The sequence below is a fragment of the Vipera berus genome (assembly GCF_964194415.1).
Source record: "Vipera berus genome assembly, chromosome: 2".
NCBI classification, from domain to species: domain Eukaryota; kingdom Metazoa; phylum Chordata; class Lepidosauria; order Squamata; family Viperidae; genus Vipera; species Vipera berus.
The window spans coordinates 15,822,200-15,846,402 of record NC_138203.1 but is presented as its reverse complement, the minus strand read 5'-3'; the positions used below and the strand labels follow the sequence as shown (position 1 = coordinate 15,846,402).

At 39.1% G+C, this 24,203-nt stretch overlaps 1 protein-coding gene across 1 annotated transcript in view; it reads right to left on the bottom strand.

Annotated features, from left to right (window-relative positions):
- Nucleotides 1-22,942: 22,942 nt before the first annotated feature.
- The window catches only part of ONECUT2 (one cut homeobox 2), a gene marked incomplete at both ends in the record, with an annotated part of 56,098 nt that continues 54,837 nt past the window's right edge, over nt 22,943-24,203 (bottom strand). Inside the window, one exon of the mRNA XM_081316215.1 lies at nt 22,943-23,229. Within this exon, the coding sequence (XP_081172341.1) occupies nt 22,943-23,229 (287 nt within the window). The remainder of the gene's footprint in view (nt 23,230-24,203) is intronic.

The window sequence follows — 24,203 nt, the reverse complement described above, 5'->3', positions numbered from 1 at the left end:
TCTCATTAGAAAGCCAACTTAGAATTCTAAACCCATATTATGTATGTATATATTTATTTATGAATATAAATATAAATAGGAATAGGAATAGGAATAAAACGGAATGGAACGGAACAGAACAGAACAGAACAAAGAGAAAATATCTGCTGCAAACTCTGCATAGGCATCAGGAAGGGCATCTGTCCAGTAAACATTCAGCTCCATCTAGTTGCCCTGATTCTACCACGAATTAAGGGATTACAGAGTCCTAAAAAGAGAGTTTTATTATAGAAGAGTAAAGAGATGGTCTTGAAAAAAGTATTAAACAGCTCTTATACAGTATATGCACCAGCTTAGCCATGAAAGGGAGAAGAAAGGGAGGAAGAATCTTAAGCTTTCCCCATTTTGATTCTATTCTATAAGAGGGAATTGACAAAATTCTTCAAGTTTTCAAGATTCTGTTATGACACTCTACAACAGACATGTCAAACTTGCGACATCACGTGACGTCACGTGACGTATCAGACCTTTTCCCCCATTGCCGGCAATGGGTTGGGCGTGATTTCTTGGTGACACGTCCGGCCCGTGGGCCGGCAGCTTAACACCCCTGCGCTACAACAATAGAGTTTCAGGAATCCTTGTAAAGTCTCTTTCCTATCTGAAAGAACTGTGGAAGCTGCATTGATTACCTGTAGATTTCCAGATACAATTCAAAGGGCTGCTCATGATCTTTACAGGTAGCCCTCATTACCATCATGGTTATGTTGGTAATGAAAAGTTAACTTTATGACCCATCCTCACATTTATGACCTTCAAAGGTCTGTAAAGCAAAGGAAAGCTGAAATAAGAACATAAGCACAGTTACTGTTTCACTTAGTGACCACTTTGCTTAACAACCAAATTTCTGGTCCCAGTGATGGTTGCTAAATGAGAATTGCTTGTATAGACCTTTATGGCTCAAGCCCTCAATATCTGTAGGTCTGTCTTTTCCAACCACTCTGCTTGTCCTATGTCCTTGTAATTGTATGTGAGAATGACCTTGGGAGACCAGGTGAAGCTATGCTGCCTAAGGAGCAATCAGATAAGATGGAGCAGAGCCCACCAACATAATGGATGGAGCAAGCAGCTAGCAGAGACCATTCACTACGTTCTTGAGCTGTAAAGGTAATGGCAGGAGATTTGCATGTTTCTGTCAAAGTTGCTTTACAATAAAGTAGAATTAGCTTATCTGGCAGTGTTTCCTATTCGGTGTACCTAGTAAGACTTCGTGGGACGTGGTGGCTCAGTGGGTGAGGACGCTGAGCTTGTCGATCAGAAGGTCGGCAGTTTGGCGGGTCGAATCCCGAGTGCTGCATAGCAGAGTGAGTGCCTGTTACTTGTCCCAGCTTCTGCCAACCTAGCAGTTCGAAAGCACGTAAAAATGCAAGTAGAAAAATAGGGACCACTACGGTGGGAAGGTAACAGCGTTCTGTACACCTTTGGCGTCTAGTCATGCTGGCCACATGACCACGGAGACGTCCTCGGACAAGCGCTGGCTCTTCGGCTTTGAAACGGAGATGAGCACCGGCCCCTAGAGTCGGAAACGACTAGCATGCATGTGCGGGTACCTTTACCATTACCTTAGTAAGGCATCACCTTTTGATTTCTTCTGCTGGCTGAGAGATTAGGCCAAAAGCAGAGTTATCCAACACTATTGGGTTTAAGAATGACCTCCATACAAGGGGGTGTACCATCGCCTTATTCAAGGAAGGCAGCATCACTCCATTTGTTTAGAGACAAATGAAGTGAAGGAAATGTGCATGAGTCTTTATGTTTGTGTGCTATTTTTCAAATGTTCTTCTTAGAAATGCTTTTTTGTTTAAATACTGGTTCTTGAAAAAAAAGTACTGAAAGCAAAAGGAAGCTTATTACTCAACATTTTCTCTTCCTTTCTGTGTGATGCCACTTGAGATAGATCTGAGGCTTTTCTGTGCAAAGTAAAATGAAGGTTCTCTAGGGGTCCCAGATATGGGCTGCAAAAATGCAGATGACTGATAGATGGCAGCAAAGAATTACTCTTCTTGCCCCCTAGTGGTCATCCAGATTTTTGCAGTTCAGATCTTGTAGATCTATAAATCCACTTTAGGTAACTACTTGGCTTCTTCTCCTTTTTGGCTTCACTCAACTGTTAAAAGATAGATCTTCCCTTACAGCAGACATGTGAAACACAAGGCCCGGGGGCCAGATCCGGCCCGCGAAGTGGTTTCATGCAGCCCGCGAAGCCATCCTGGAAACAGTGAGGGAACGGCCCCCGCTGCCTTGGCCCTGGCCCAGAGACCCTCCTCCTGCCAGAGACCCTCAGATCTGTCCCATTCCTGCCCAGGCCCCCATAGGCACCCTTGATGCAAATGATGTAGAGCTGGCCATGCCCACCCAGTAGGCCATACGCACTCTAGCCACGCCCACCCAGTAGGCCACACCCACCCAGGCCACACCCACCCGGCCCCCTGAGGGCAACTGCAATGCTGATGCGGCCCTCAATGAAATTGAGTTTGACACCCCTGCCTTACAGCTTCTCCAAAACCTGTTGTGTTATTTAGATAAGGTACAGTTATTGGCTTTGTGCCCATGGCATGCTTTACTGTCTGGGTGTTAAGGTGTGGGTGCTAGTGGTGTTAAGGTGTCCTCATAATACCAAGCATCATCACTTCAGTCAATTAATCCAAACAGATTAGATTTAATCCTTAATAGATCCACTCATGAATAAAGTTAAATTAATATAGATTAATTCTTGAAACATGAAGTCCTAGAGAATCCATATATAACAAAGTCTTTCATTTCTATGGCTCTTTCAGTGTTCACCACTCATGTGAGAAGAAGAAAAGAAAAAACAAAAACTGAGGGGGGAAATTAATAGAAATAAGTGACTGGTGGGAGTAACTAAGGTGTCCATGGTGTTAAATTCCTCAAATGTGCCATCCTGTTCTCTCTTATTTTTTCTGTTAGAAAAATTAGCAGGGGAGTGGGACAGAAAATAACAACCATTCTGTCTCCTTTGTGGTGACTGGAAGGTCTGTAACAGGGGTCTTCAAACTTGGCCCTTTTATGACTTTTGGACACTCTGGCTGAGGAATTCTGGGACATGAAGTCCACAAGTTATAAAAGGGCCAAGTTTGAAGACCCCTGGTTTATAAAGATTGTGGCTTCATCTAGCCATCCTTGATCACATGCTGTAGTCCATGATGAAGTATCTTCTGATTGAGCATGGGCTGCTGGGCTGTGAGAACCAGAATTTCTATAAATAAGGTGCTGGCTATTCATGTCTAGCATTCAATTGTTAAAATAACAATGCAAGTAGCCCTCTACTTATGACCAGTCTCTTAGTGACCCTTTGAAGTTCCAAAGTACATACCTGGAGGGCACTTATGACCCAGATTCGAAGTTCTGACAGACCACCACCACCTTACAGTGATGTGACTGCATTTTGGGTGCTCAGCAATCAGGCTGTATTTATGGCCATTTGCAATGTTCTGCAGTCATGCGACCATACTTTATGGTGGTTTTGCCAAAACCCGGCATTTATTTCTGTTTCTTTGGAAAAACTGTGCCCATAGTGGACCATTGGTTTGTTTAATGACCATGGATTCACTTAATGAGCACAAAAAAAAATCACTAAATCAGATCAGTCACATGACTGACCCGCTTTATGGCCATTGCGAGTTACAACCATGATGGTCAGCCTCCATGATTCTCGAGGACTATCATATAGAACAAACAGATTTTTACCATATTTTCCTGCCCCAATAGATAGATTTATACCCCATGCTAACCCCTAAATGCAAGTTAATGAAATGCAAATCCTATTTTCACCTGGCATGTAGCATTCAGAGCAATAAATGAAGGTGAATGTACATGTTCCCAGGATAATATTGCAAGATCCAATCTGGGTTGGTCACTGGGACCAGAGATTTAGTTTTCCAAACTTTCACTCTTGCAGGAGCCCATCCTCAGGGAACTTCCGGTGAGATTCTGGTGAGAGACAAGTTTCCTGAGGATGGGCTCCAGCACAAGTCTCAATGCTTAGAAGACTAAATATCTGGTCCCGGTGACTGACCCAGATTGGATCCAGAAACTCTCTTTAACAAGAAACCCACCCTTTCTTTATTTCTTCCTTCTATTTCCCAATCTTTTCTCATTGTTCTATAAGTTTCATGACTGCTCTAAATGCCTGTGGAAATATTTTAAGTTCAGTTTTGACCTTCATTATATCTCTTCTGAAATATTTCACCGGGATCTACTTGGATCTTGACTTTTTTTTTTGACCATCCCCTGCTGCATGGAGAAGGCTCAGAAGATAATCAGAAGTAGCTGAATCTCTCTTGGATCTCAGATCCCAATTTGTGCTTGTAAGTTGAGGATGTCCTTCATATTTTCTTTATGTATGATACAAATACATCTATATTTTGTGAGCGATGTTTTGCAGGAAATATATCCTTTTCAAAAAAAAGAAAAGAAAAGATATAGCTACTAAACTAAGCTGGGAATATAAGAATGTATTTCTTTTTTTTAAAAAAGGTGTATTTCCTGCAAAATTGAGTCCAGACTTCAGAGGCTTCATCTCACTTTTACTGAAAAGTTCCATTAGTCGCAGTGCTTGCTATAGGCAACTTCCTTGAAAAAGCGATGTCTTTGTAGCGTTAAAAAATTGCTTTCTGTAAAAGAGACTTTTCCTGTGGTTTAGAGCTCCTTGGATTAGTGCTTTTGAGTCTCTCTTACTATTGTAATGTGGCCAAGAAAAAGAACCTGCCTTTTTTCTCCCTTTTATATTTCTGATCCTTTCTTGAATGCTTTAGTTTCTTGATCGGAGTAGACGGATGTCTTCAGGATGTGATTAAAAAAGAATATGGCGGCCATAATACAGGTAGTCCTCAGCTTACAACAGTGACTGTTCAAAGTTACAATGGCACTGAAAAAAGTGACTTATGACCATTTTTTACACTAATGACCATTGCAACATCCCTGTGGCCATGTCATCCACATTCAGACGCTTGGCAACTGACTCATATTTATGACATTTGCTGTGGCTTTGAGTCACTCTCAAGCAAAGTCAATGGGGAAACCGGATTCATTTAACAACCGTGTTACTAACTTAACAACTGCAGTAATTCACTGAACAACTGTGGCAACAAAGGTTGTAAGATGGGGCAAAATTCACTTAACAAATTTTAACTTAGCAACAGAAATGTTGGGCTCCACTGTGGTCGTAAGTTGAGGACTACCTGTAGTGTAAATGAAGCTCTGCCACACAGTTAAAAAGTAGGCAGAGCGTCAATCGCACCATTGTGGCTGCCAACTACACTAGTGGAAGCTTGTTAAAGAGAGATCCAATCCAGAAGCAAGGAGAAGTTTTCTGGCAGTGAGAACAATTGGAATAGCTTGCCTTCTGGGATTGTGGATGCTCCATCGCTGGAGATTTTCAAAAATCGACTGGATAACCATTTGATTGGGATGGTACAAGGCTTGTGCCTTGAGCAGAGTGTTGGACTAGGTCCCTTCCAGGCCTGTGATTCTATGTTTCATGTTCTGAGCATACCTTGTGGACACTCCTGTTTGAGTAAGTTTGACATGAAAGAATGGTCTCATGTCTGAAGCTTGAGGAGATGAAGACAGGATAATTAAATTTCCCCTTTATTTAATGTGAATGCAAGGAACCTTCTCAGGAGATAATCACTGAAACAGTTTTCTTTGAAAAGAGTTATCAAACTCAGAGAGAATAGTAAAAAAGAGACCACAATTTAAATGATTGGTACACTATTTGTCTTAAATAGAACAAACCTGGAGTCCAGGGACTTCCACTGATGCATTTGAGCCCTAATGGAGATTGAATTTGTTCAGAGGAGATGGTTAATTCCTAATCCCATATTATGCTTTCGGTGGCTCTTATTGTATCTTTTCTTCTAACTTCAAAACCCACATCTAAGAGTGTCTATCTTTTTTCATTGTGCAAGGATGCAAAAAAAGGCAGACTTTTTTTCATTTATTCAACTTTGACAAACCATACGTGTTTTTCTCTTTATTTTTCACATCAAGAACTATAAATTAAGACTTTGACACATATACAGTAATTTGTTATTAAGGTAAAGGATGTCTGTTGGCACAAAAAATTGAGTAAAAACCATTTAATAATAAAATAACATTCATTCTGTAGCTACTTTATTTGTTTGGAACACGCGATTTAACATATCACCTTCACAAAATAAAAAATAAAAAAAAACAGAAATAACAAAACAAAACAGAAACCCCAAGACATATAACGGCATTATAAAATATACCTTAAATTACAAGTATTCTTGGCAAAACATAGTAAGCTGGGCCAATCTACGCTTTGCTTCCAAGCTGCAGGTTTGGCCGTTTTCTTATACCCCTTATATCCTTTGGATTGAAAGAATAAAAATGCATTTGAAGATTATGCAAACATTGCAACAACTGCATTTTGGTTAAGAATTATGATTCTTGAATCTGGTTTTAGCATAACTGGAATTTACTTGAAAGAAATATTTGGTTTACTTATTGCGGAAGAACATATAAAGCTTTTGGGAAGTTTTAACACTATTACAATCATTAACTGTCTTACAAAAAACCTATTTAAAATCCTTGTATCCATTACCATCTTTGGCAGAGAAATAGGAAAACAAAAATAAACAGACCGTAGTACAAAGTTTTGTTTATCACAATCTACTATTATAAGGCCAAATAAAAAATATGCTCCTTTGCACTAATGTAAGCACATGTCCAGTATATTCTTAATGACAAGAGACATATAAACAGGCTGGACGCTGTTTTGGATGGCAGATCCACACAGCCCTATTCCTAAGTTGCACCCTCCTAGACAAAGTAAAGTGTACTTAGCAGTTTTTTGGCTTTATGGTGCAGTTGAATAGGTAGGTTTTAGGAAGAAAGTTTGCAATTTGTATCAGTGAGAACCTAAATTTGCAATTTGAATTGATGAGAGCCCAGCTATAAAGGACAATCCATATGCTTTTCAAATTTCTCTTTAGAATAGGCTTGCAATGATCAAGGCTGGTTCCAATGTTGTGCCTTAGTATGGTAGACAGTGTGGTGCAGGTATACACTCAAGGCTTCTTTTAAGTCACAAACATTTTGACATACACTCACAGTTTGCACAAGAGTGTCCAAAATGATCTTCCTAACATGGGAGATCCCTGGAAGCAGCCTATTACATCTATATGTCTAGGCTAGCTTGGTGCTTCACTTCCCAGACAATGGACTGGTTCACTAAAAATCCCTTTTGTATTAAGAACTCAAATCAGCAAAGTCTCACCAGATAAATATAATACTCTTCATTAGTCTTCACTGCCCCCGAATATATAGCTCAATCTTAATTTGTAGACCTGGATACTGTACATTGTTGGCAAAGGTCTAAAAATGACTCCTTATGGAGAGGGAGAAGGAAAATAAAATAGAACATTTAACAAACACTCTTCAAACATGCTAGAGAACCAAGATCCAGTTGCATAGGCAAGGTAGATGAATAACCATTAAAACTGTGCTGGGTTGTGTGTGTGTGTGTGTGTGTCTGTGTGTTGTGTTTAGGCTGAATTATCCAGTTTGTTGCCAGTCACAGCAGACGACACCACTGTAACAGACCCTGCTAATTCCGGTGGTTTATGCCAAATGCTGACTGTCTTATTACAGTCCCTGCCCAAAAGGAGCATAGTTCTAACATATGAACATGGTCGGTCATTCCCCGCGAATTCTGGAAAACACTGCCAGTTCTCACCATCACTGTATAAATTTGCAATCATAGGAACTATGTTCCTAGTTAATGTTATTATTGTTGTTATCTACCATAAAGCCAAAGGAACTCCTTTTGTGTTAGAAAAAATGCACAGCTCACTCATTTGTAGTAAAAGGTGACTTTTCAAAACTACCACACATAAAAAACTGTCTGTCTTAGAAACAAGGGAGCTATTGGCTAATTTTATTTGTTCATGTTAATTTCTACTATTGTAAGTCAAATTCAATATGTACTGGACATATGTTTATTTCTGAAATGTGCCTTGGTCCAAATGCATATTCAAAATGGAAAATGTCTCGTGTTTGCAAATCGCTATTTCAACTTTATGAGACAGAACTGTGCACGTTTTCACAGCCTAAATGCATGTATACACAAAACTGCTCCACAACCGCTAACAGGCTTCATGCATAAATGAAATTTCATTAAATGAAAAGGAAACATTTATTTCCAAATGAAAAAAAATAGTTGCTATTAAGAACCACAATGCATTACACTGCTAAGTTTTTTCTTTTGCTTCATGCATCAAAATGATAGCACTGAAATCATAAGAGTTGCTAATTATAATACTACACTGTTAAACACAGAACAATTAATTGTTCAGACCAAGTAGCACAAATGTAGAAAATAATCATACTTTTTTTTCCCAACAGAGCAAATTAACACAGATTGTTTCTTCAGCAAAATATGAAAACTGTAAACTTTGGGCTCATTCTGCAACTTTTCCCAATCCGGAATAAATAAAACTCCCAAAAGGAAGAAGACTTACATACAACTTTAAGCGCACCGTTTTTTTTTCCTGTCTATTACAAAAGCACAACCTAAAACGTATAAAGCTTTTTTAAAATTTCTTTTAAATCACAGTTACCAAAATGAAACAAGTGAATAATTTATTACATACGCTATAATAACATTACTCTAAACACTATTATCTATGAGGTATATCTGAGAAAATTCGGTAAGGAATTGAGCGGTCTGCCTTGCCAACATGCCCAAGTTTATATTTTAAAGCTTTGGAACCATGAAGAGAGAAAGGAGAGAGGAAAAGGACCTTTGGTATTATTATTACAAACCATGTTCTTTGCAGGGTTGCATCGCAAAGCACCACAGTACAATAAGACCACCCCTTTCAATATGGCGGTCCAGTTGACGCTGAGGTATTCACAGGAAGAATTAAAAAAAAAACAAAACAAAAGCACAGAGAGGTCTAGACTGGCAAAATCGTTGCTTTGGTTAAAGCAAGGCACTCGTCCTGTGGTAAACTCACACTTTGCACATGAAGCACGGGTCTGATAGAAAAAGCAATTGCCGTCAAAAAGTCCTGCTAATTTTGATGTTTTTCTTGTATTTGAATGTCTGGCCCTTCCTGGACAGGAAGTGTGTAGGAGAGGCAGGAGAGGAGACCGGGAAAGTTAATAGAAAGATCTAACATTGCCTTCCACCCCTGGAAGGCATCCTGAGAATCATTATAGCTCTAGATTGAAGGCGTATTGCCATGAAATATGCACAGTACGACCCAAGAGAGGAAGAGATGCTACCTAGAGGGTAGGATGCGTCAAGGCAAAAATGAATGGTGGAAGGATGGGCTTTTTTTGGCTGTTGAAGAGCACACTTTGTGTGGGAATAAAAAAGTCGTACTCTAACTGCAAATAGCTTGTGGGGAGGGGAACAAAATAATCCTGTGGGGAGAGAATTATCACCTTTCAGTTTGTCCGTAGATATTTTATATTTTGCTATCCTGAATCTCACCTTAGTATCCCTTTTGTTATTAAAATTTTAGGATCCTTGAGGAAATCATTCAAAAACCAGAGACTGGACAAAGTTATTTAATCTTTCAGGGTTGATTTTTTTTTCCTCCCTGTTGGATGAAACAAGGCTAGAAAAGCTAGAAAAAATTGAACGTGTTGCATGGGCTTTGTTAAAGTCAAAGTTGCCATAGTGTTAAATGTGTTGTTTTCTAATGTTGTTCAAAAAAGCAGTGATACAGGTACAGCATCTTCAGCTACAGATTACTAAGGCCTCCCCATGATTATGCTGCTCAGATTCAGTTGCAAACTACTAAATGACAGCATTGTGGATTTTGGTTTAAAAGAAAAATAAGTCATCACATAACTGTGTTTCTTTTCAATACACTTACCATGTCTCTTCTATAAAATTATTCTATAAAAACTCACTAGAATAGGCTGCTACTTCTGCCTCTGACTTCTCCAACAACATGGCTCCACTTCTATCCTAAAGCTGGCTAAACAAAATGTCCTAATTAATATGTCCTCTCTGTTACCAGCCTTGGTAGGGAAGCTTCCATTAAAGTTCCCATTTTGAATGTTTTTGTTAGAAGTCCAAATAGGTGGTGAATAGACTTCCATCCCTTATGGTGATTCAGCATGAGATAGATAAATAAGATTTCCATATAAATTACTTTTGTTTCACAAGGACTTTTGGTCAGTCAGCTGGCCACTGTTTAGGATGAAGAGACTGTTTTAGTGTATTTTATGGATATTTTTTTTGCATGTTCAGCCTATTACTATTGTTTCAATAGTTTTACTCCTATTTGTTTCACTGCTGCATTTATTGCTATTATTATAATCTAAAACACAAGATTCTAACTTTACAAATTTTTTTGTTGCTGTTCATTTTTAACTTCGTCATTGATTCAGTCTAATTAACATGGTAGTATTAAATTTCTTTTTATCCATGTTGGAATAAATCTAGAAGACTTGCATTAGCCATGAGACCGCTGTCTTTCAGTATCTTTCTTTTCACTACATTAAGCACATGAGATGCTCTCAAAATCCTATATAAAGGAGGTGAAAGGAGTAGCAATCTCATTTTGGTATACTGTCCCAGGAGATTAATATGCTTCTCATCTAAGGTGGCAGCAGCCATACTATATTTTTAAGTGTATGTGCACGCTTGTATATGTGTCTGAATATATGTGTGTGCATGCATGCATGTGTATGTATGTCTACACGTGTGTGCATCTATCTGGGTTCATGAACCTTCTGAAATCTCCCAGAAACCTCCAATGGGATTTGTTTAGCAGTTTAACAGCTGGCATAAAAAGGGAATTCTGGGAGCAAATAAATGGCCAGCTGGATCTTCCCTGTTCATTCTAGTGCTGTCAATCACTCCATGCATTTCCCTTTGGAAGAGAAAATGGGCTTATGCTAGAATTTTATGTCTTAAACTTCACTTTCAGTTAGGCTGAGTGCAGTGACACATAAAAGCACTTTGAACAAACTGAAACAAGATATAGTCCAATTATCCAGTCATGGATATTCTGAATCATGGCTCACTGAAGTTAATTCTATTTACTTCTAAGTGTGGATGTAGTCTTAAACATACATAGCCTCCATTCTTGATTATACTGTTTGAGTTCATTGGAATGGAAGCTGAACCTATCTGAATAGTATCCATTGGCTACATCTGCTTCATAGCAAGATTAAACCTGTCTGACCTTTTTTTTAAAAAAAAAAAGTAATCCTAATGCTAAATATATCTTCCTTAAAACTGTACTTATTTCAACAAATCCTAGATTTAGATGTAGAAACTTTGGGCCATAGCGTTAGGGACTAGCGGATCTTTCTGGATAGCTTCTCTCATGCCTTTTGTCAGATCCATTAAAATAGGTTTCCTTAATTCCACGTAATGCAGAAGAAAGTCCCTGTCTGCTAGATGGGATGGATGGATGGGATCCAAAAATCTACTTACGGCTCATCAAATAGGATTTTGCACTCTTCCCTCTGTGAAAAGCAGATCTTCCTGTAGGACCCACCACAAACTACTTTTGCAACTGAGCTTCAAAAGTGGCTTGAACTGTAGGACCTGGATAGATATGCTTCAAAGGGAGCAGGTTTAAGAAGTTACATGAAGTTTGCACAGTCAGCTCCTTGATCCATCTAGCGGGCACTTCACTAGACCAGTGGTTCTCAATCTTTTCTTCACCCTTTAAATATCTTTTGTGGCTATGGACTTTGGCCATGAACCCCCCCAAGACATAACTCAAGATTTAAATCATAACTTTTCTTCAAACCTTCTCAGACACCCCCCGCCCTGTGATGATATTACAGCCCCCCACAAGGGTCCACGGACCACAGGTCGAGAACCTGTGAGCTGTCTACCAGATGGATCAAGGAACTGACTGTGTAAACTTCATGTAACTTCTTAAACCAGCTCCCTTTGAAGCACATCTACTCAGGTCCTACAGCTCAAACTGATTACTGTGAGTCTGATTACAGTTCTCTGGGTAGAGAGTTGAGGATCTTTCTCCCCAACAACTTTTGAATGGAAACCCCAAAATTATGAATCCACCAAGCATGTTTTTCTATTCTAAGGAGCTCCAAAATTTTCTCTATGGGTTTTGGAATCCCAATCAAGGCCCCAACCAAATTTAGCCAAAGATACAGGAGCTAACTCAAATATCAACTAGTGAGTGCATAAAGGATTCATATCTTCATCTGTACTATTTGGATTGCTTCTGGATGGCATGCCCAACCCTTCTACCAATTCCAAGTGGGTAGCAATAGCATTTAGGCTTATATACTGCCCCATAAGGCTTTATAGCACTCTCTGGACGATTTACAATGTAAGCATTATTTGCATATTGCCCCCAACAGTCTAGGTCAGGGGTAGGCAACCTCGGCTCTTTTATGACTCATGGACTTCAACTCCCAGAATTCCTGAGCCAGCCAAGCTGGCTCAGGAATTCTGGGAGTTGAAGTCCATGTGTCATAAAAGAGCCAAGGTTGCCTACCCCTGGTCTAGGTCATCCTTTTACTGACTTCGGAAGGATAGAAGGCTGAGTCAACCTTGAGCCCCCTCAGGATCGAACTCCAGGTGGTGGGCAGAGTTTGCCTGCAATACTGCACTTTAAGCACTGCACCACCAGGGCGCAATACTGCACTTTAACAACTGCGTCACTAGGGCTCTAGGGAAATAGGTGAGCATCACAGTGAATTTCTCTTCTTGAAGACTGTGCTTAAGTTCAAGCTGATAGGTTGGGGCAGAATGGGAGGGACATAGGGCAGAAAGGGCAGGGACCAAGATAAATACAAAAAAAACCCAGCTCCTTCAGAATTAGCAGGATCCCTCTAACGTTCTTTCTTTTGGGGTGGGTGGGTGGGTGGGTAACTGAGTTGCAGCTGTACATACTGGATGTAAAAGAGAAAACGTTAAAACTATAAAGAGCACAAGCAAGATGCAGACCGCACAGAGAAAGAATTCTTTGGTATCTTTGGTATCATCAACACGATTAAAATTACAAATGGAAAAGTCAAGTGAGGTAGCCTCTTTGGTTCTCACTAGAAATAGAAAGTTTTTTTTTCCTTTTTCCTGTTTTTTTAAATCTTTTTTTGTTTGTTTGTTTGTTTGTTTGTTTTACACACATACACACAAAGTTCATTCTTGGAAGCAGCTACTTTAAGGGTTTCTCTCTTCTTAAAATTACCTACTTTTTTTTTTTTGCTTGTTGTTATTTTGTATTTTTTTCCCCAGCTTAGGTTTTTAAAAAGCCACAAAGTTCAGGCAAAGTGTTGTAGTGTCTTGGGGTTGTTTTTTTTTAAAAAAAATCCCCTGTTGTTCCTGAATGTAAAGTTTTAGACAAAATATTCCTTGCTTGTCCAAAAAAGGAAAAAGAAGAAGAAATAATAATTCTATTGTTCTGACAGTAAATAAATTGTAGTGCTTTAAATTGATTTATTAAAAAAAATAAAATATAAACTATATAAGGGCACCTTTAGTAGATGCTGAATAAGTTAAATAAATAAGTTATATTATGAAGGCATTTATAATTAAAAGGTATACCTCACTATTTTTTTCTTTTATCTTTTAAGTGAGATGAAAAGGAGAAATTAATTTAAATAACTTAGGGGTTGATCATTTTATAAAGCATTGAGACTGATTAAAATATATAAAATACCTCAGTTTGGGGAAAGGGATGTGAGAGTTTTTTTTTTCCTTAGTAACTTTATTACTGTTGTTGCTATTATTATTTTGGTAACCTGAAACTGTAACAGAATCTGGAAACTTTACCGATATTCCCTGTTATCCCCAAATAAAATGTGTGAGCTAACTTTAAATTTGCATCTAGGATGCACTACAATTCTAGATTCATTAAATAAGCAAAAATTAACTCTAGCAAATAAAAGGCAGACTCCTGAAAGATGCCAATGAACAGGCCCCATTGAAATTTGAGACATGTTTACGGCAACATCCATTCATTTCAATGGCACATGCTCAGAAGCAAATCCAGGTGAATTGCAACTAAAATAAACAAGAATTAAAAACACCAAAATCAATCAATTAGACCCCATCCCTGTAGTTTTAGCTCCAGCTAAACTCATATTTATAGTATAAGTTGATAGATAGACTGAGTTTGCATCTCAGGATCATCTATGGAATGAATGCTTAACCAGAGCTAAGACTTCAGATTTGAATCCCCACCTAATTAGAATAAATCTCAGAACTGATCAACAATACAATGGGTTATAGCCCAAACATATCAGGATAGAAGTAAAGGCTTTGTCGTTAACCAGCAAAACATTTAAAGAATAACAAAGAAAAAAAATTCCCATAATAAATATAGACTAGGCCAAGTGTCCTCTAGAAAGATCACAAAACATTTAAATATGCTGACAAGCAAGAAAGAAGCTGCAGAATTTTTGTCTCCCCATTGCTATGTCATTTCTACATCTTGTCTTTTTGCTTGTTTCTCGGTTTGGTTTTGGGTTTAAAAAGAAAAAAAAACACAAAAGAAAAGGAGCTTGTATTCCCATAGATCGGTCTGAGCTTTACATTTTGCTGGTTTTGTCCTTCATAGGTCTTTGGATTTAGCTTTAGTTAAGAGAGATCGAGAATAAAGCTATTCAACCGAAGTAATCAAGCACATTCTTTGTTCCTCCACAGATGATTAAACAATATCCAAGGTTTCTTGAAAGTTGAATTCATCTTGGATGTGCCCATGAAAAATAACTCCAAGTATAAAGGTAAAAAGAGATGTTGGGATACTATTACACCGTAATTCCTTTGAGAAAGAGAGCATATAAAATAGGCAGTACTCAAGGCAGGCAGACAGACGCTTAAATCAATACAGACACATAGCATGCTTAAAATACCGTCTCCTAAAATCCCATTTATACTTGGGCTATTGTTTGAGTTCCTGCCTGGGAAAACCATAGTTAGGTAACATTGACAAAGAAAGCAGCCTCACCATACAATATCTGACCAGGACAAGGCAATGCAAAATAATTCCAGATTAGGGACAGATGAAGCTGTTTGGATTGTGATGTAATGGATAGAGAGAGGATGAATAACAGGGAAAGACTCCACGTGGGTTAGAAAGAGCTGTCTAAATTGTGATTACAACAGGATGTCAAATTTTAATACTTTTCATGTATCGTTAAAAAAAGAATACGCCTCCGGACTGAATAAACAGAGCCTACTTCTCAGTTTCTAACGAGGATCTGCAATGGTTTATTTTGTATTTCCTTCAACATTACTATTGATGGCTCAGGTATAAGATCACCATTTCCCTAGAGCAGTGTCTCTCAATCTCAGCAACTTTAAGCAATTGCAATAGTCTTATATACTGCTCGGTAGTGCTTTACAGCACTCTCCGAGCAGTTTATAAAGTCAGCCTATTGCCCCCAACAATCTGAGTCCTCATTTTACTGATCTCGGAAGAATGGAAGGCTGAGTTGAGTTAACCTCAAATCCTGTCAGGATTGAACTCCAGACTGTGGGCAGAGTTAGCCTGCAATACTGCATTCTACCCACTGCACCACCAGGGCTCCACCAGCAAGCTGGCTGGGGAATTATGGGAATTGAAGTCCATATACTCTAAATGGCCAAAGCTGAAAAACACTGCTCTGTAATAAGGATTACTGGTAGATCTACAGTTTGTATGTGTGGATATCTTCTGTCGGTCTGTCTGTCTGTCTGTCTATCATCTATCTATCTATCTATCTATCTATCTATCTATCTATCTATCTATCTATCTATCTATCTATCTATCTATCTATCATCTATCTATCTATCTTCACAATAAATATAAATACATTCCACATAAAAATGTACAGCCCTACATACAGTGTAGACTGTAAATCTTCCATACAACCAATCCTAGCTTTATCATAATGCTGAAGTAATGAAGAGAACCAAAGCTGTAGTAATCTTAAAATCCTATTTGATTTCACAATTGGTTCTGCCTTTGGATAAATTATGAATGTCCTGTGCCTGCCTCAAATATTTTAAGAAATCTAGGTCAGACTGGCTTACTCTCTACTGTTTTGAATAACATTAAAATGACATTTTAAAATAACATTTTAAAAATATAAAACTTACTATGTACAACAAAGACAATATTCTATATCGTCCTTTGAAAAATAGATCTGAAAGGGACCTTGGAGGTCTTCTAGTCCAGCCCCCTGCTAAAGCAGGGGAACCTATACCATCTCAGACAAGTGACTGTCTAGCCTCTTCTAAAAAATCTCCAATGATGGAGTGCACACTGGTTAATTGTCCTCACTATCAGGAAGTTTCTCCTTGATTCAAGTTGCTTCTCTCTTTGATCAGTTTCCAACCATTGTTTCTCGTCCTTCCCTCTGGTGCTTTGGTCAATAATGTGACCCCTCTCTTCTTTGTGGCAGCCCCTCAATTAGTGGAACGCTGCTATCATGTCACCCCTATTTCTTCTTTTGTTTAGACTAGCCAAACCCAAGTCCTGCAGCCATTCTTTGTATGTTTTAGTCTCCAGGAAAAAGGTGCTTAAAAACATGGATGAACTAAGAGTATTAATTGATCTAATCATTTCAAGTACAGAAACATTTAGGGATGAGGTTTGACCCAACTGCTCCTCTGAAGATTGTATAAAGAGTGAATTAATGAGAACAAAACCAGTGGTTAGCTGATCAAAAGCTTCATTTCCCGGTTAATGGTAAGAGTTTTTTATTAGCTCATTTTAATGCACCTAAGGGACGTGGTGGCTCAGTGGGTTAGGACACTGAGCTTGTCGATCAGAAGGTCGGCAGTTTGGCGGGTCGAATCCCGAGTGCCGCGTAACAGAGTGAGCTCCTGTTACTCGTCCAAGCTTCTGCCAACCTAGCAGTTCGAAAGCACGTAAAAATGCAAGTAGAAAAATAGGGACCACTATGGTGGGAAGGTAACAGCGTTCCATACGCCTTTGGCATCTAGTCATGCCGGCCACATGACCACGGAGACATCCTCGGACAAGCGCTGGCTCTTCGGCTTTGAAACGGAGATGAGCACCGGCCCCTAGAGTTGGAAACGACTAGCACGCATGTGCGGGGGAACCTTTACCTTTTTACCTTAATGCACCTAACATGTATGAGCACTTAAGATAAAACCAAATATACCCATCCTTGCTATCTGTAATATGTTGGCTTCTCAAATAATTTTTTTTCCCAGTGGGCATTCTGTTTATTATAGCTACTTAAAAATCAGTAGAGAACTGAAGAATGTGGATAGCTTTTCTACCTTTTTCCATGAAGAAGGTTCAAACAGATTTATTCTGGTGTCCTTTTATGTGGAGATTCTGCTTCAAGCATAGCATCAATTCCTCTTGAACAGTACAGAATGTCCATGTTATATATATGGGGATAATATGAGTCATCGTGAATTTCTCCTATGCTCTATTATTTTTAATACCAATTGCAGAGTCTCTTGGAGCAGAATAAGGGATAAGTTCTTTTCCTAACCCTGCAGATGTTTATGTCTTTGGCTAAACATTTTACTTAGCTTACTAGTGCTAGACCACAGGGTGCTAGACCACAGGGTGACCAAAGACAGGCCTGAGCTGTTGCTGTTTTTATTATAAATTTCTCCTCTTGTCATCACTGAGACTTAGGAAAATGAGAAATGGCACACAGAGAAGGAATCTGATATATATGAAAGTTGGTATATACTACATTTTAAGGCCTGTGGACTTCAACTTCCAGAATTCCTCAGCCAGCCATGGCTGGAGAATCCTGGGAGTTGAAGTTGAAGTCCACAAGTCTTAAAATTGTTGGACACCCCTTGAATGAAGAAGCTTCCACCAATCCAATGCATTGATTCAGGCTGGCAATGATAATGACAATAAGGAAAACCTCTAATTAACAACTGTGGATATCATTTGATCGAGCTGTCAAGGATGTCATTAGATGTAAATCTACTGAAGCCTTCAAAGCCTCAGTGGATCCTAGATTTTTAGAGGGCTTTCTGGAGAAAAATTCTTGGATTTCTTAGAACATTTATCAGATGTGTCATGGGAAACAGGCATTCCAAGAAAAAAAACAAGTGTGCTTATCACTGCTAATGATTCCCTGCAGCATGGAAGATCAACTGCATAGATGCTACAATCACAGTTCAGGCAGGTTAGCCTTCCTAATTCAGGGGGCTTCTTGTAGGTTGGATTATAACTTCCGTGATTTCCAGCAAACGTGACCAATGATCATCGTCAGGGGATGAGAAGGTGGGACATAGCACATCTGGAGAGCATGGGGTTGGCTGATGCTGGGCAAGGGTGAAACCATCTAGGTTTGGCTGACTGGAAATGTTTATGCTTCCTAAACCATTCTCCAGAATTCCTTGTAAGCCCTGGATTCTATGGGCAGAATGGCTGGTTTTGCTCAGTAGATAGAGAGACATCAAAATATTTTCAGAAGGTAAAAGAAACCCAGAAGTCCTTCTACAGAGTTGGGATTATTCATTATAGCAAGTATTTAAATGAGAATGTATAAGTATATTACCTTTCCCTGTATCTTTGAAAAGAGGCAAAAATATTTGGTTTTTGAACTGAAATAACACATTTCTTTCAGTAAGAAAGAATTGCACAACCAGAGGCCACCGGGGTGCCCCTGTAGCTCTTCCGAAAGGATTTGCCAAATTTTGATGGGAAGAAAAGCAGAAAGGGAAAATTATGAAATACAAAGAATGTCATTCTATGGTGGCCCTTTATGCAATTCATGAAGGGAGCTGCATTAATTTAGTTTAGGTGTCACTAAATTTCTGGGGTTTGGGTTTTTTGGGGGTTTTTTTTGCCGTTGCATGTTAACATGGCTTTCTTTCTACAGGGAATACCTAGAGAGTAATCATATTAACATTTCCTAATTTAGTGTCATTCTTTTTCAAATCAGGTTTAACTAAATGCAACTTAGTTTTTGCTTTGGATCTCACCCAATGGTTTTGTCTTGTGGCCATTCACTTTTGGGAATGTTGCCCTAGCAAACCCCTTAAAGACTCTCAATTTGCTGAGCAACCCTATAACTGAGAATTGGCAATAATCTGAGAAGCCATGAATAAAATAAAAATGAAACAAAACTAATCAACAGCACTGCATGTATGAATGGGTGGCTCACAGTTTTCACTCTGTAGGTACCCATATTTAATTAATTTGAAGCTGTAAATCTAATGGCTAGGCTTACACTGAAAAACCTAAGTCCTGCCATGTTGTTTCTTAGGAGCAGGTTGTTGAAGTTCTGATTTTTCTTATTTATTGCTCCAAAACTTCATGTATAACAAGAAGCGAACTCTACCTTTTTGTTCTTAAGCCCTTTGCATCCATTTTGTTCTATTGATATGAAGTCTCTAAATTTGTAGAAAGTAAGCAAGAAAGACCTTGATTGAAATAGGTAGGAACTGTTACCTAGGCAAAATCAGATGAAATCTTTTTTTTAAAGTCCAGAACAATGAGCTAACATTCAGAAATTGTTCAGGCAGGAGCCTCCTTGATTCACTGGATTATAAGAAGGAGAAGGAGGTAGAGGATAATCAAACTTGAAGAGTTATGTCAACCCTATTAGGTAAATCAGATCTGAAAATCAACTCCAGAGGAAGACTAAAGCTATTTTTATGGAGATGAGCTATGATAACAAAATATTGCAGGTGTTTGTGTGTGTGTTCTGGATGATGGGGAAAAAAATCACATCAGCAGATCCATATTATGTGTTAGAAATAGCAGCCAGGATTCTGGATTTTCAGAACAAGGTTTATAGGCTTATTAACATCAGCAAAGACTAACATCCTCGACTCTTATAGGTTGAGTTCTGGAGGTCAGTGAGATGGAACTAAATAGAACAGTGTTGAGCTGTTATGATATGGGGGTGCTAGGCAAGATGAGAATATGGTAGAATGGGGGATAAAGGGTATAAACTGAAATAGATTAAGAAGGGAAGCATAATTTTCTAGGTGGGAAGCGCTGATCTAGAAGAAAGGCCTTAGATTGCCTTCATGTCTCAATAGTACTTGAATCACATTGAATTACGATGTCAAACTGTCTGAAGAACTACAAGTAGCCCTCAATTTACAAGCATTCATTTAGTGGAGCACTGAAAAAAAAGTGACTTATTATCGTTTTTCACCTGACAACCTTTGCAGCATCCCCCATAGTCACGTGATCGGAATCTGGGCACTTGGCAACTGGCATGTATTCATGACAGTTGCACGGTCCCAGGGTCATGTGATCACCATTTGTAACGTCCCCAACTGGCTTCTGACAAGCAAAAGCAAGGGGGGGGGGAAAAGTTGGAATCACTTAGCAACCACATGATTTACTTCACAAGGGCAGTGACTCATTTAACAACGGTGGCAAAAAAAGACCATAAAATGGGGCACAACTCACTTAATGACCGTCTTGGTTAGCTATGGAAATTTTGAACTCAATTGTAGTTGGAAGTCAAGGGCTACCTGTAATTGTTCATTGGTCAGATTATGTGATGTGAGGCTTCTTTCTAACATATTCCTGTATCAACAAATACAAATATTATTTCTTCTACATTGATAATACTTTTTCCTCCAAACCCCCCAGCCCTTAGATGAACGTTTTAAAAAGCATAAAAATCACATAGCCCTCTTGATTCAAAATTAGCATTTGACGGATGAGATTTTCCTTCCCGTACCAGATTTAGTTTAGTATCCCAACAACTTATACTTGGAGTTCATGGAATTCTGAGAAGATTCCATGAGGGAGCAGAAACTAGGAAAAATAAGAAAAGAACTTTAAAAGTCGTCCCTTTTGTGTGTTTGTTGGTTGTTGCTCAAAAGAAACAGAAACCATTTACCTTCAATGGCGCTAAAAGCATTATTAGCCGTGCAAGGGGAGAGAATGAACTGAACTAAAAGTTGTGAGAAATCCTCATTCTTTGGTATTGTAGCTGTTGAGGTCTCGGTTGCTCTGTTCCTTGTTCTTTTGAAAAAACTGCATAGGCACAAATTAAAGACAATCTTCAACTTTAAGATTACTGAGTTGTCAAATGAAGCAGCAATCCTGTTTGGCTTTTCCATTCGTTTCCTTTCTTGTCAACCCTTTCTTTGAACTCTGCTTCCTAAAAATGTCCCAAGATGTCTGTCAAAACACAGTGTGTTATCATTGGTTTGTTTGTTTTTTCCTGACGTGTTTCCTTGTTTTGTTTGGTTTTTTTTTAAATTATTATTCATTTCTTTCTTTTTATTCCCCCCCCCCTTAAACGGAACAGTTTGTTGCAGAAGAAATAGGTGCAGAAAAAGTTTCTTTGGTTTCGATTAAGTAGTACATAAAAGAGTCTCAAGTGTCTTTAAAGGATCGTTACAGCATTTGGCTTGCTAGCGAACACTCAAGTGGTGTTCGAAGGAAAGGGGCTATTCACTGGTAAATGTGCACATTGCGTTGACCAGAGGAACTCTGATGAGAACAATAGTGTTTATGCATCAGTAGGTGAGCACGGTACCCTAGTGCGATTGAAAGTTAGCGTTGCTACTTCACTTGAGAAACTAATCTCTTTCAGCTCCCTGGGAAGGTGAGCTGAAAGAGCCATAGTTTGACCAACATTGTTGGCTAATGTATGCAAGAACTGACAAAATCGACAATGACAACAAAATGGTAATGAGATTAGGATATAGACATTATGATGGTCTTTGGTTTGCAGTATCCTGCATCTTTGGTGTGTTGCATTTCTCTGACATGAAGTGATAAATGAAGATGGTTTTTCATCCATAGAACAGGCTTGGACCACACTTTTCAAGGAAGTGCGGCAATGGTGAGTGACAGTTGAAGGCATTTGCTTCTTTTTCCTGCTGAAACATCAACTAATTGAAATATAAAAATTATTTGGCAAAAAAAAAGATATCCTTAATCTATTTGGATAATAATGGTGTGGTGAAATTAATGGTTTGGTTTTATTTTTATTTTTTTTTTAAAAAAACATAGATCTTTGTTGCATTTGCTCTTTGTGTGGTAGCATCTAAACGGGCTTCCTGAGTGTGAGTCTGCACTACGTACACATAGAAATTGTGAAAAACCTGCAAAAGTGTGCTTGAAACCAACATGTTCACTAACAACCCCCTCCCAACTCTGAGCACGTCCTAGAAGAACAGGCAAAGAACCCACAGCTGTTTACATCTATTGCTTTTGTGCTTGATAATTTGGCTTCAGGGAACCAAATCTTATTGAAGCTTGATCCTTGTCCATAAACACCTTTTTTTTTAGAAAAAAGCCCCAAAGGCTAAGTTGGATGATACTGAAAAGTATCCAGCATAACATTGCCTGAGTCTCTAAATTACAACCCAGTGTTCTTAGGTCTAGTTAACATTTGTGCTCAGTATTTGCTTATTTCTGTGTTTGTTTGCTTTGGTATACAAGTGTGGAGAATCTAAGCTTTTAGAAAATGGATGGAGTCAGCTGGGTTTGAACCTTCTGTTCAATTGGGTGCCTGTTTGTTGGCTGCTCCCTGTAGCCCCAAAGGTAATGAACTTTGCTTGGCTCTATCACACCATCTGTGAGTTAATCTAAGGCAGGGGTATCCAACCTTGGCAACTTTAAGACTTGTGGACTTCAGCTTGAAGAATTCCTCAGCCAGCTATGTTGGCTGGGGGAATTCTGGGAGTTGAAGTCCATGACTCTTCAAGGTTGGATACCCCTGATCTAAGGCATGAGAGAGCACCTCCTGTTTCTGGCATGCTTAGTCTGCCTTGAATATACTTTTGACCTGCACGAGAAAGAAAAGACAGATAGAGAGAACCCCCCAAAGCCTAATTCTCATCTGAACTAAATTAAACTGAATGCCCTGTGTTGCAAAGTAGTATTATGGTTTAGGAGAATTGTGCTTTCAAATCACCAGTGAAGGGCCCCGTTAAGAATCCATTCCTTTTTAAATAGATATTAGTTGAGTTGTGCCCAATTCAGATTCGGTTCTTTGATCATGCTTTGGTACAAGTGCTGGAGGTTGCCGAGGATCCCCCGGTGCTCAGATCATCCTGCCATTTCTCAAGACTCCGCCTCCTAGCATTCATGAAGAAGTTACTGACCGTAGTAAGTTCCAAGCCCAGCTGTTGTGAAATGGTGATCTGCATTTCTTTCGATGGACGTTTGTTCTCTTTGAAAATGGCAAAAAGTGTTCTGCGTTGGAGATCAGTGAAAACCAGACGAGATTTCTTCTGGGAGTTGTTTCTATCTTTGTTTGGTTCTTGCTCTTTGCGTTTGCATGCTTGGGGAAGGAAAGAGGGAGAGAAAAGGAGAAGAAAAGAATCAGTGCGTGTATAGGAACCAAGCCACAGAGCAGATGATACACGGAAAATACCAAGGAAACTAGAGACTAGGTAAAACCTCTTATGGTAACTGGGCTTTGCAAATTGCAGAATCATTACAGTCCCTTCTGATTGAAATGATAAATAATGCAGACTGTGGATATTGATTGCAATATATAAATATATTTCGGTTAATACCAAATATGTGATTATAGACAGTCCTGTAGGACAGTGGTTCTCAGCCTTTTCTTCAGGAACAGTGGTTCTTGCCCTTTAAAGAGCCTTGGTGGAGCAGTGGGCTAATGCCTCCTTAAGTAACACCAGCTGCCTGCAATTAGTGCAGGTTCGAGTCCCACCAGGCTCAAGGTTGACTCAGCCTTCCATCCTTCCGAGGTAGGTAAAATGAGGACCCAGATTGTTGGGGGCAATTAAGCTGACTTTGTAATAATGCCGCTTGGGGGTGTGTGTGAAAGCCCTAATAAGCAGGCATATACATAGAATGAAGGCTACTGCTAAGCTTGTAAGCCGCCCTGAGTCTTCGGAGAAGGGTGGGATATAAATGGAATTAAAATAAAAAAAAATAAAATAAAAATAAATATCTTTTGTGGCCACGGACCTCCAGGACTTAACCCAAGATTTAAATCTTTAAATATTTCTTCAAGCCTTCATGGGCCCACTGTGACATCATGCCTCCTCCCGGGGTCCATGACCACAGATAGAGAAACACTGCTGTAGGAGATGAGCAGGCTGAGGCTGAAGGTGGGGTTAAATGCATCATCAGTTTAGAGTGGTTGTATTCCAAGTATGCCCCACCCCCGCCCTGTGAATTCTGTTCATCTTATCTAACATCAGTTTGGCTTGACTGCTAGTTGATCAGATTCTTGTGTAGAGGTAGCAAGGAATAAACTTTTAGTGCTTTGAATCTGACTCATAC